The sequence below is a fragment of the Spermophilus citellus genome, assembly GCF_964194105.1.
Source record: "Spermophilus citellus genome assembly, chromosome: 8".
Classification (NCBI taxonomy): Eukaryota; Metazoa; Chordata; class Mammalia; order Rodentia; family Sciuridae; genus Spermophilus; species Spermophilus citellus.
The window spans coordinates 141,163,208-141,176,652 of NC_138189.1; the positions used below are offsets into that span (position 1 = coordinate 141,163,208).

The 13,445-nt window shown below is 35.4% G+C and overlaps 1 protein-coding gene across 1 annotated transcript in view; it reads right to left on the reverse strand.

Annotated features, from left to right (window-relative positions):
* Positions 1-1,603: 1,603 nt before the first annotated feature.
* The window catches only part of LOC308654738 (large ribosomal subunit protein uL22-like), a gene marked incomplete at its 5' end in the record, with an annotated part of 36,206 nt that continues 24,364 nt past the window's right edge, over positions 1,604-13,445 (reverse strand). The window contains one exon of the mRNA XM_081304386.1: positions 1,604-1,971. Within this exon, the coding sequence (XP_081160512.1) occupies positions 1,636-1,971 (336 nt within the window). The 3' untranslated portion in view covers positions 1,604-1,635. The remainder of the gene's footprint in view (positions 1,972-13,445) is intronic.

The window sequence follows — 13,445 nt, forward strand, 5'->3', positions numbered from 1 at the left end:
ATTTATCCCATAACACTTCAATTGGATCTATAGAGACAAAGTGAAAACTACATTTGCTGAGGAATGATGCAGATGGAGAGGATTTTCATAGATATCTTGATAGATTTGTGAACAGAAACAAAGCTGCATGCTCTTAGGTGCTTATGGAGAAAGGAAATTAACACATACAACTCATTTGCTTGTGAAGTGAGATTGTGCTCCTGAAACACACTGAAAACTTGTGATTGAATTGAACATTATAAACAAAGGAAATAAAAAATGCTTTCCCCACAAAACTTCTAGGATCTGGAGTTACTGAATATTTTAAAAAGTAATATTAAATTTATGATGTAAAATTATGATATAAAACATTATCCATTGTCTTTTCATAGTTTTAAAATCATTAGCTAATATTTTTTTCCAAATCGCTCTAGTCTTATATTGAAATTTCTTAATAGCAAAATTTGGTGTTTTTATAGCCTCTGTCATGAAAAATTATCATTTGCCATATTTCTATGATATATTTTTATAATCATCATAAAATCATCATAAAACAAAAATATCATTTTGTCCATTATACTATAGTGAATCAAGAGTAAAAATGAACAGAAACAAAATATCATTTGCTCCTTTTGTTTCTGTTTTAAGTTATTATATATTAATTTCTACAGAACAGCAGAGTTTATAGGAGATGATATTAATGTGAAGATCTTCAAACTAGGACCTGTGTATCTTATATTTATAGGACATAGCATTGTGGGAGTTTAGTACCAATCTAGCATTTAAAAAATATTCATCTCTGGTGCTTTCTTATTATTAGTAATGCCATTTTGTTTTGCTTTGTTGTTGGAAAAAGTATTAAAAACAGTAACCTGCTGCCTAAGTGTGTAGCAATGGTTTCCCAAAAAGGAGGCTTAGGAAAATCACTTTGCTTTATGTTTTCTTTTGCACTATGTTCTATGGTATTTGATCATGTCCTATTTACTCCATCAGTGAGGAAGTCTTTCTGTTTTCAAGAGCGCAAAAAGTCCATGCACATGATAGCAAATATAGTACAGGTGCATTAAAACAGACGTTTATTAATCAAACAAACCCACAGCTCCAGAGGAAGAAAGGCATGCCATACAGGCCCATGGGGGGTATGTATTGGGGATGAGGTGAACAGTGGAAGTAGGCTGTGGGAGCAGGAGAGTGGAGTGGTCCTGCAGGATGACAGGGGCTTATTTGAATAATTTCACTGATTGTCAGGCATGTGAAGCTTGTTTGATTGAAGACCAGGTGAAGTCCAGCTGGTCTAGCTGAGACAGGAGATTGCTGGACTGGCAAAATATAAGATGAGCATATGGGGACTCTCCGTAATTCCTTCAGAGCCCTGTGAGCTTCACAATGTCAAAGCACTGGCCCATAATATTTTATGCTTATTAAACTTAGGATTTTAGGCCAAAAATATCTTTATTTATTTATGCTAAAATAATAAATATTCATCAAGAGATAAGTTTACCATTTGCTTTTATTTGTTTTAGATTTGCTTTAAAATAATTTATTTTTCTCATCTGAAAGTTTCAGAGATACATCATCCTTCTATGTAAAATATCCAGGATTGCACATTTAAAGATCTTTTTTTTTTCTTTTATTTGCATTTATTTTTTGTTGAATTTATTCCCGTGCCATAAGTTTTTGTTTCTTTAGCTTCTTCTGGGATATCTTTTTCTTCTGTGCAACCTCCTCTTCTGGTTTAGGAACAATTTGTTCCTTTTCAGTGAGGATCATCTCAATGTGGCAGGGGGAACTCATGTATGGGTTAATCCGACCATGAGCTCTGTAAGTACGACGGCGCATCTTGGGTGCTTTGTTCACCTGGATATGTTCAGTGACCAAAGAATCTACGTCTAAACCCTTAAGTTCAGCATTACTCTCTGCATTTTTAAGCATGTGCAGCAAAAATTCAGCACTCTTTGTACCTCCAGCATTTGGAATACATAAAATGATGGACTAAATATTTAACAAACACCACAAAATAGAAAGGTTATATTGATCTCCCCAAAAATTTAGAGCTGTGTGCTAGAGAGGAAATAGAACATGGAACTAGTTCTAATTAAGTTCCAGTCCTGATTCTTCAGAAAGTCATTTAACAGACCCAGTCCTCCGTTTCTCCAGTTAAAAAATAATATGAAGAATGATGATTTTCATTTTCCTCCTATATCCAACATTGTTTTATTGAATCTAAAATTATACTTTAAAAATATTTAGCCATTTTGCACATTTATTTTAGCTTTAGTTCTGGCAGAAATAGCCCAAGGATAATGGATGGCCTGCTATCAGAAGATAACAGTATCTAACAGGTGAGCCCAAAAGATAGAGAAGCTGAGGGCAATTGGCCTGCACTGAAACATTTTGCTGATACTTTCCTTGGCAATTATACTCTGTCGCATTCATCCATCCATATTATAAAATCATTGCAACCATCATGATAATCATACAAAGCATTTACAAGCACTTCAACTTAAAATACTCTAACTTGATAATATCCTTTAAAATAAAAACTGTTCAGATAAAGTGTAGCAACTGCTCCTTAAATTTTGGCCATTATGGGGATGTATTTTGAAAGGAAGAGTCTCCTTTACTGTGAGTACATCTATTTTTTCAAAATTTATTGAATGCAATATTGAAGGAAAATGGGTTAACCAGAGCAAAAATGAAAGAGAAGCTTTTGCCTTATTCTCTCTGCCCACAACCCTGGGAGAGCTGAAAACATGTATAGAAAGATCTAGTTTTGGCAAAAAGGGTAAATGAAGTAAAAGGAAACTCAAAACTGCAGGCAAAAGAAGTATAGCCTATGGATTTTTTTTACCCACTGTAGAACTTGGGGTATGATCCAGTGGAGTTGCTGATGGTGGGTTCTTTGGGTGCCACATAAGTCCTACTCATTTCTCCACTTTTTTATTTCACCAGTGGAAAAGGTTTGTTCAGGAGGAAAAATTTTTTTGAAGTGTTAGAAGAAACTGGGGCTTGAACAGATAGGAAAAGCTCAGAGTTTTCCTGAAGTTGAGGGTAATGGTAAAAGCCTTTTTGTCTTTTTCTAAGTCACTCAACTACATTTCTTGCAATAAGATGAATGGAGTAAAATAGCAACACCTTTTTTCTAGGAACAAAAGTCATGAATTTGTTTAAAGCATCCCTCTTATCCATCTTTCTGGGTATCAATTGTTTGGGCCAGGCAAAGAGGAGACATGGGATCTGCAAAGGTGTCAAAATGAGGTCCAAATCTGACCACTAAGTAAGCAATCTTCATACCATCGGTTGCAACTAAGGTCTTACCAGTGCTCTCCCACTCCCTCAACAGCTCATTAAATGTTCCATACAAGCAAAGGCTATTCATAGGCTACTGAATAAAATAATTTTTTTTTGACATTTTTCTTTTGCAACATTTTTGAGAGGAAAATTCTAAATGTTCTTTACCTTAGTGCTTCATTTTAATATCTGTTGTCATTATTAGAATAAGCAGAGTTCACTAGCAGCAAGCAATTTGAAATCAATGACAAAATTATATATTTTTGTTTTCTCAATGTTAAATAGAGTGATGGACTATAAAAAACCAAGCAATAACCAGTTTTATTCTTAATCCATCTTTGATTAATTCTCATGGTGTCCTTTATTGTTCACTTAAAAATTTTACCAATCCTTAAAGTCTTATCTCATACAATCTTATATAAATCATTTATTTACCTTCAATTCAAGCCAATATATTTTTCTTCCTTGAAGCCTGTAAGCATTTTATGTTTCTTGTCTTATTGCCTTATGCTTCCTGGAGTTAAATTTGTGTGCTTGTGTGTGCATGTACATATGTGTTTTATCACTACCAACAAACCCAAGTAATTCATTCCTTTAAACATATTTATAGAATTCCCACTAGGGACCTGTTTTAGATTCTTGAAATACATTCTTAAAAAAATTTAAAAAGGCGAAACTCCTTTGTTTTATGGAGTTTATATTATAATTGATACAAACATAATGAATGACTTAATTAAATAGAATTCTATATGGTAAAAAGCAAAGATCAAAACAGGGTAAGGGAAGGGAGAAACTGATGTGACTCCATTTTTGCAAAACCAGCTTCTACCTCAAGGCCTGTCCAGAGGGAGGGGGCATGACCCTTGTCCTTGGAAAAACTCGGAGCGCTTACAGGCACATACCATACCCACCCTGCTGAGTTGTTTGTCTGTAAATAACTAAGTGTCCCTGACTCAGTAATGCTAGGCGAGGACCCACAGCAACCCCCTAGCAACCACCAATCAGGGTGAGACAGGGAAAATACCTGAAATGCCAGGTGACCCTCCCAATAGTTTTGGTGATTGATAACAGGAAACCTGTAGTTCAGCATGTACACCCCTGGTGGTTTAAACCCATAAGTTCAAATGTATCCACCTCTTGAACTCACCAATCACCCTTACCCAACTTGCTCCTGCTAGTGAATGTGCTAATCAATGTTAAGAGTTGTCATTTGATTTTCCAGAGGTGTGAAATGATTTGCTGTGTGACGTTGTGACTCATAGAATATCCCCCCCAAAACTATAAATCCTCACTGAACTAAGGGCCAGGACTCATTCCCTGGGACCGCTATGTCAGAAATGGTTCTGAGTCCAGGCTCCAGCTTGCAATAAAGACTCTTGTGTGATTGCATCAGATTTGGCTCCTGGAGGTCTATTGGGGTCCCAGGAATCTGGCATTACAGAAGCAACAATAAGAGGAGGCCGAGATTTCAGAGCAAAGTCAGATGGTCAGGGAAGGACACAAAGACAAAGAAGGTGATATCTATGTAAGAACTTGATGATGACCAGGGAATGATAATCATTCTGGAATACTTTCCCTAATCCCTTTACCCTGCAAATCCATCAGAATGATAGTGCCAGACAAAGGAAAGAGTGCAGAGACCCCAGGGCAGGAGCAGGGCAGGCAATCAGCAGGAAGGAGGGTGCATCTGGAGATGGTCCTGTTTGAGAGGCTGGTTTGGTAAAAGTTGATGTTGGAATGATAATGAAGGGCTTCATCAAGAGGGGCTTCCTAAGTTCCCTTAAAGGATTTTCTTTTATTCTTGGCCAATTATGGAGGATTTGCAGGATTTTTATCAGGGGAGTGTCACACTCTCACTTCCTTTAAAGGGATCACAGTGTGAGGGCTGTACTGGGAATAGTTGTTAGCGGTGTCAAGAGTTGAAGCAGGGAGTCTAATTAGGAGGGGACTCTCAAAGAGGAATATTAGCATCTCAGGTCAGAGAGTAGCGGTGGAAGTAAGGAGACACTGATGTACTCCAGGGGACTTTGTGGTGCATGGATTCAGAGGGGAACATGCAAAGCTGATTTGGGAAGTGTGAATGTGAATCTAGGAGACATATACACTAAGGGACAGGCACATATGCTCTGCTAGTGTGTTTTGTGCACAGTCATTTATTGTGCAAAGGCAGGCTACCTAACACAAAACATCACTTTGTTTTCTTTTTTTCTGATGATGGATCTTATTAGATAAAAGAAAAGCTTATGTCCTAACCTAAGGTAGTCAATTTAATATTTTAAGGCTGACAGTTAATATTTTTCTTTCATTTCTGATTCTTTGAGAAGGGTTTTACCAATATCTGCAATACATCAGTAAGTAAGAATTTTAAAAATTGAAGATGCCTAGCTCATATTCTATAGGATTGTAAAATCATGCAACATTTTTCATTATGACAGTTTTAAGGTATAACTACCATACTAACTTTCTGGTAAAATGTTAGGTATCTTGAAAATTAGCACAACAAATGAATCAGACACACAGAGAATGCTTTTGCCAGCCCAGAAAATATATGCAATACTCATATGCCTGAGTACCCCTTTATTCTTTTCATGATTTATCATGGAAATGTGGGTTGACAGTTTTATGTATGGAATGCAAATCTGGCTCACTTTATCAATCTCATGCATATTAATATGTATGCATGGTAATTTTTGCTGCTTGTGGAATGGCCTTTAGACACTACTTCAATTCTATGCAATTTAGTAGATAAAATGTTGGAATGTATACATTTCATGCGCTTGCTTTATTAAACTAGTAAAATGTTTTGGGAATTTGCTAGGAAATTGCCATTCTTTTATAATACTCTGATACATGATCAAAAAAAAACAATAGGTAAGATGTATTATCCTATATATACATGCATAATATATTTACAAATGTAAATGTTATTCCTATTTATGGAAACTCAATAACTTTGTGGAAGCCAGAGAATCATTGGGGAAAAGTAATCATTACAAAATGCAGGCAACTCATTTTCATAAAGTTGCAGAAATTATCTGAATTATGGTAATTATGATCCACCAAGTGATTCTTAGCTTTCTAATATAATTATGAGAGAAAATAAAACTTCATAATCCCTAATTATTCTTCCCACATGTCAAATGCCATTGTCATCTAAAATTGGTTATGAAGAGGAAAATATTCTCCTTCCATCTCTTTCCCCTTAGTCTTCCTCACCACTATAATCTAGGAATCTAAGGGTTCATGATTTTCAGTTGAAAGCACCTTAATTTGAATACAAGATTCTAGCATTTACCAGCTGGGTGACTTGGATATAGGTTATAAACTGTTCAAGTCTCAGTTTCTTCAACCCTGACTGGCAATGATGATTGTGATCATTTCAGAGAGTTTAATCATATGAGTAATTAAGAGAGGCAAGATACTTACCATTCTTTCCTACATAGTTAACTCTCAATATGATATCTATTACTCTCAACACAAGTATTTACACCTTTTCCCTTCTTCATAGATGATAGTGTTACCTAAAATAATAGATTCTACAAATTTTGTGATCCCACTTATCTATTTCCATGTGTTTAAAAGCATGTTCAGATTTCTTTCATTAAACACAACAATAATAGACTCTTCAGACTGCTGCTGTTAACTCTTCTCCTGTAACCTCTTCCAACTGCCATGCTCAGCTTCTGCATGCTGCTCCTGTAAAATGTTGGAACGTGCGTGTTCCATTTCTTTATTCCCCACCTCCCGTTCACTCAGCCCTCTCCCATCTGGGTCTGGCCCTCACTCTGCTCTTAAAATCCATCTTGCTGTGTATTCTAGTCTTAGTATGACAGATACAATTAGTGCTTTCTGGCTCTCTTTTGCCCTGTTAGCAGTGTTTGGCAGAATAGGTACTTCCTTTTCTTCCACCTCTCTTCCCATTACATCTCTGTCATAGTACTCAAGATTCTCCTTCTAGATTCTAACTATTCCTTCTTAGTTTCCTTGCTTTATCCTTCAAAACTTTTCATTAGTTGTTCTGGTTTTCCAGAAACTCTTAAAAAATTCACCAAAGTTTCTTTCTTTTTTTTTTTTTTTTTGTACCAGGGATTGAACCCAATGGTGTTTAAGCACTGAGGAGTCACATCCCAGATCTCTTTATATTTTTATTTTGAGACAGGGTCTCCCTAGGTTGCTTATAGCCTCACTAAGTTTCTGAGCCTGGTTTTGAACCTGGAATCCTCCTGTCTCAGCCTCTGAACAGCTGGGATTACAGGTGTGTGCCACCACACCTGGCCAAGGTACACATTTTTTAATCCTTCCAGTTTGTTAATAAATTATAAAACAGCAATAACAACAAAAAATTTGAAAAGTAAACAATAACAGCTAAAACCTCTCATATTGTTCTGGCTCATAAAGTAAAATGTATATTTGATTTATTTCTTCCCTCACCTTACATATCTGATACACTAGTGAGCCCTGTCCCCTGTCTACTTGAAACATGTGCTGAATATGATGAATTTTATCCATTTTCACTGTCATCATTAAGTTTCCTAATATCCTGCAAAACAGTCATTTCACTGTTTTCTCTGCAGCTCCAAAATGAATAAGTACAATATATAGTGCCACTAGATTTGTTATGTCATTACCAGTGTTGTGAAGAAAAATTAAGAAAGGACCTATAATAGGAATGGGCTACAAGTGGATGTGGTCTCAATTTTATATAAGAAGTTGAATGTAAGCCTCAATAAAAAAGAAATTTCCCTAAATATTTCATGGTGCTTTAAGTTGTATAAACTAAGTTAATAAACCCAAGGATCTGATAAAAATATAATTCAGTATAAATCACAATATATAAAATATAAATGTATTTGTTTATATGTGTTAAGTGTGATGAATCTTGAATATTTTTTCTAGGTTTCAGTTGAAAGCTGTGAAGGTGAATGATTGAGGAAGGCATTTTCAAGAAAGTTCCTAGTTTATCTATGCAGTTCCTAAGATATGGTGAAAAAAATTGTCAGTATAAGCCTACAAAACACCTCCAGGTGATATGTGAGCAGGGAAATAGGCAATATGAAGTCAAAGTCAGTATGATGGAGGGCCTCTTTATTTATTAGGCAGAGGTACTAATTTTTGAGTGCTAGAGGGGTATACCAAGAAGGAGACCAACAGTGAGCCATTGCTAATGGGTACTTTTTGGTAGGACTGGCTGTCAGCAGCTGGGCAACCTTCACTGGAAAGAGTGGAAGTCTAGCCCAGCCTGTAGGATCTGGGGCATGAATGATGGTGACATATAAACCAGAGGAGAAAAGGAACATTATGTCAGCTTTGTCACTATAACTGAAATACCAAACAAGAACAACTCAGAGGAGGTAATGTATATTTTTGCTCAAAGAACCAGCATTATCTGTCCACAGATGGCTGGTTCCATTGCTCTAGGTCGCAGTGAGGCAGAGCATTATGAGAGAAGGGCGTGGTGAAGGGAAGCTGCTCCCCTCATGGTAGCCACGAAATAGAGATAGGGAAGGGCCTACAGAGATGCACCCTCCTAGAGCACATACCAATTACCCTCTTCATCCATGCACCATCTGCATTCAGTTACCACCCAGTCAGTCCATTTGGATTAGCTCTCATAATCTAATCATTTCACTTGTGAATATTCCTGCATTAACTAAAGGGGCTTGGTGGACACCTCACAGGCAAACTATAACAAACACGATAAACATCCAGGCAGCTGCATGATTCTGAAGAAGGCATCACAAAAGAGACAGCTTTTGGTGTACACTAAACCCAGTAGCACTGATGCTGGGTTACTGTCTCCGGACCCTCTCTCACCCTCCTCCTTCTCCTGTCCCAAACCTGCAAAGTCCCCTGAAAAGCCATCACAGGGATTGGAAATCAAGAAAGGGAGACCAAACCTCCCCTTTTCTTTGATTGTTTATTAGTTGAGACTTGATAGAGAGAAAGTTGAGGCTTGAAGAGACATTAAATATTTGTTAAATAGGAATTTATATTATCTGAAAAGAATCAGAAATCTAGGAGCTCTTCCTGAGAATGCATTCAGAGATAGAGAAGAAAAACAATCGACAGAATGCTTCAAAAAGGGAAATTATAGAGAAGGATACAATTTTTCCCTGATTGCATACTACTGCATTTTCAGCTTTACAACAGACTGTATGCAGTTTTACAAATTTCATTATGTTCTTCATTGGATTATAATTGATTCTATTGGGAACTTCACTGATTAAGTTCATTTGTTATTTATCTAATATCGGAGATCAGTTCATTTAATAGGAACAATTTGGCAAATTATTCTCAATGATACTGTCAGGAATAATTGTGAATGACTTTGAAATGGACAATGAAGGGCCCTTGGGCATTCTGTCCAGCTCATCCTTCATCGTCTTTGAACTACATGAGCACTCTAACTTGTAGATAACTGATAGTAATGAAAATGGCTGTTACTCATAGGCAATGCAAAATGAATTTTCTCTAGCGGAGGTCCTATTGATTTTTCTTCTCCTCTCTCCCAAAGACATTAGCCTTCCATTTATTTAATCAGGTTCATTTCAACTTTCTTGACTGCTTTATGTGTGTCTTTCAATTCTCCTTTGAACTGTTTTCTAGTTTCTCAGAGTTCCCTCATTAATTAATGAGTTCAATAAAAGTTCTGATATGTGTCTATTATTACATCTGTATATATATATATTTTTTAAAAAAATCTTTAAACTCTTGGTGGTCCCACTGAGATGGACAATTGAGTTATGTGGCAGAGCAGGTGCCAGGGAAATAGAATCCATACTGCACCTGCAGGGGTGTTCTTGGCTGCCAGAGAGGAACTCAAGTGGCAAAAGAACTGTTATTGTGTTGACTTTGTGTTTCTCCCATTGTTTTCCTTTCCATTGATTTTGTGGTTTGTTGTCGTTTCCATTTTCCTTGGAATGTACATGTTATCTTCCATTGGTGGCAACAGAGGTTGGGAATTTGGTGGATCTATCTGGTGAACATTCTAGATGATCTGTGGTGAGAGATGATAGGAAATAAGGTTTATTATTCTGTTTTGTTTGCATGTTGAAAATTTTGAGCTCCAATAACTTAAGAATCATATGCCCCTGGGAAGGCAAACAACACATTAATATCTATCTCTGTAATTATTTTTGATCTGTGATTGAAGTTATAAATCTGAAGCTCTAAGCACTTTATGTATCATATTTGTCTGTAATTTGGGAGGACTTTATCTCTCATTGTATGAATGTGAAATATTTTAATATTTCTAGTAATAATGGATAACCTACATTATAAAGTATCAAATTATAGGAGCTCTGTTCTGTTTGCCTTTGAGAAATAAATAAACACTTATATAAATAGAATATTCTTAAAATTCCCAGAAATTCAGACAAATTTAATAGCATAGATGTCCTAAATTGAAATAAATTTCATACAAAAATAACTTAGAAGGATTCCCCTCATCAGAATAACCCTGACAAACAAGGCTAGTTGAGTATTAATCATTTCCTTTAAATGCCATCTGCCTTTCCTATGATTTATTAGTGTCAAATATAATGAAGCATAGATTTTATTCTAATTGAGTTTATTTTCCCAAATTTACACAACTTTGCTGATGCAATGAGGTAGCAATTACTTATGTTTGATGTTTAGGATCAAAGAATATTTAAATCTGTTGAACTAAATTAAATTATTTTGTAAATTATTTTGTAAAATTTGTATTTGTATAGTGATCAGGTTTTTTAGCATGCTACCTTTAAGATAGTTTCTAGCATTTTTAGAATAATTTAAAACCTTAGTCTAATATTATGGTTACTTAATAGATATTCTTGCACATCTGATTTCCAAGTAAGAGGAAATAAAGAAGCATGGCTTTTAAGCACCATTGCATATTTCTTTTAACTTAAGATTTCTGTTTTAAAGAGCAGATGTAACTTTGGGTTATGAGTGCGTGAATAAGACAGATGTGGCCTCAGAAACTTTAATTTTGTGTGTTAATAATGGCAATGCTTGTGTAAAACAGTTCTCATTTATCCAGCCCCTCACCTTTTCTGTGAAATTTTTCAGTTAAATACCTAAAGATTATTGTTGAAATGAGTGTATACACCTGTACTAGCAGCAATGGTGACAGAGAAATAGAAGTGGTGTATACTTTTGTTTATTATGGACGTGGGATAGACTTTTCCTAAGTTCTCGACAATTCTCAGATGTAGTCTCTGCACATTTATACTCTTGAGGACCACAAAGAACCTTTATTTACATCGGTTAACTACGTATTTGTACTGTACTTGAAATAAAAACAGACATTTTTAATGCTTGTCGATTCATTTGAATAGAGCAATAATGGACATACTGAATTTTCATGTGAATAACATCATAATATTGTTATAAAATTATTTGACCTCATAGACCTCTGAGAGAAATAAATACTTTCCTGCTTAAGCAGTGTCAGTTGTCTTCAGAAAACCAACAGGCTAACATTTGGGAAGCCAATTTTAATTGCCATGATGTATAATACGTGGTTTTTCTTTCTGAAAAAAAGCCTATGAAATATGTTAAAATTTTAGAAGCATTCACATGGTTGGCACATAATTGCTGCCTTAATATCTAACTGGTCTCTTTAGCAAGAGTCGAAAACATTGTTCTCAGTCCAACACAACCTGCCCATATAGTAGAGATTATGTATGGTATCAGATTAATTTTCTGGGTCTCACACTGAATTCATAGCATTTTTTATTAGAAAGAAAGATAGAGGTGGGAGGAGGGAGAGGGGGAGGAGAAAGGCTAAAGTTTCCTAATTTATGTAAGACATACAATTCATTATAATTCTTCTGTCTTCTATGATTCTTTAAAACATGTTTTTGTCACTTTGATTAACTATATAACCAACTGCTGCTTCTCACGAACCTATGTCAGTTACTCAAGTCAAGATCCCAAATCTTTAACCATGCTTTTAATTTTGTCTTTACAAAATCAATAATAAGGAATAAAAAAAATCCACTCAAAAAATTTCTTTGAGATTTTGAAAATAGATTTTGGAAAATCGCACATATTTCCTTTTTTTCCTTCATATAAGGGAAGATGCTAGAAGTAATTAGGTTTGTTTGATACATTACCATTGTAAGTATTGCATAGAAAATCATCAGATCAGAAGATATAATCAACCTTCCCAAAGTTAAGTTTGTACAGGCAAAATGTATTAAAATAAATGTTTCAGAGACTGCACTCTTTATGGGAAAATTCTGGAGATTTGTCAATGTGCTTTCTTGCCATAGTGTGAATTTACCCTCAGGGAAAGCACTGATCAAAACCCAATGGAATAATTATGTATAGACTGCAATGGAGAATTGGACTCTTACTTCCTGATGTTATTGGTTATAATAATACATGAACCACAGCCCAAAGTTAATCCTCTATCATCCAGTTGATTTTCTTTTTCACTTTTGCACTTGTTTGAAGGCTTTGCTGAAAGTCTTTCTCTTTTTAATAAAGAAATATGGTCTCAGAGTTTTGTAGAAAACAATAGTGCAGGCACTTTAAATTATTGACCCTTAAAAGAGTAGGCTTAAGGGTGTAGGATTCCGAGCACACATCACTTAGATAACTTTCAGGTCATGATACTGGACTCAGTAAGGATTTATGGATTTCATTTTAGTCTATAAGTAGTTGGCTGCATAAAAGTGTAATCCAGAATCTACCAGAACAAAAGCTAATTATATAGACTGGATGGAGTGCTGAGGCGGGTTCTACTGAGGTTATGTCTTTGGAATAGTGTTGATGCTGTTATAATGCTCCATTTTCTACACGTATAAGAATACCCTTTCTTTTTTTTTTCCTTAAACAAGCTGTAGTGCACAACAATATAATGCATTATGTTTTTAGACTTTAAAATAAGATATATTAATATAATCTCTGATTCTCACTGACATTCAATTATGTTAAATATAATATTTCTAATATCATATTTAATTTCACAATTTCCATAAGACATTGTTCTCCTTTATACCAGCAATACATAATTGACCACCTGTGCACCTATGGCCATACTTAACGTTCTGTTTGAGAACGAAGCTCATGGGATCAGGTGTGTTAACCTAGGATTAAATAAAAATGTCTGCTATATTGATAGAACGAAAGCATACAAAGTTCTGTTACAGAAACTGGATTGTGCTTGATTTACAGGAGTTGTG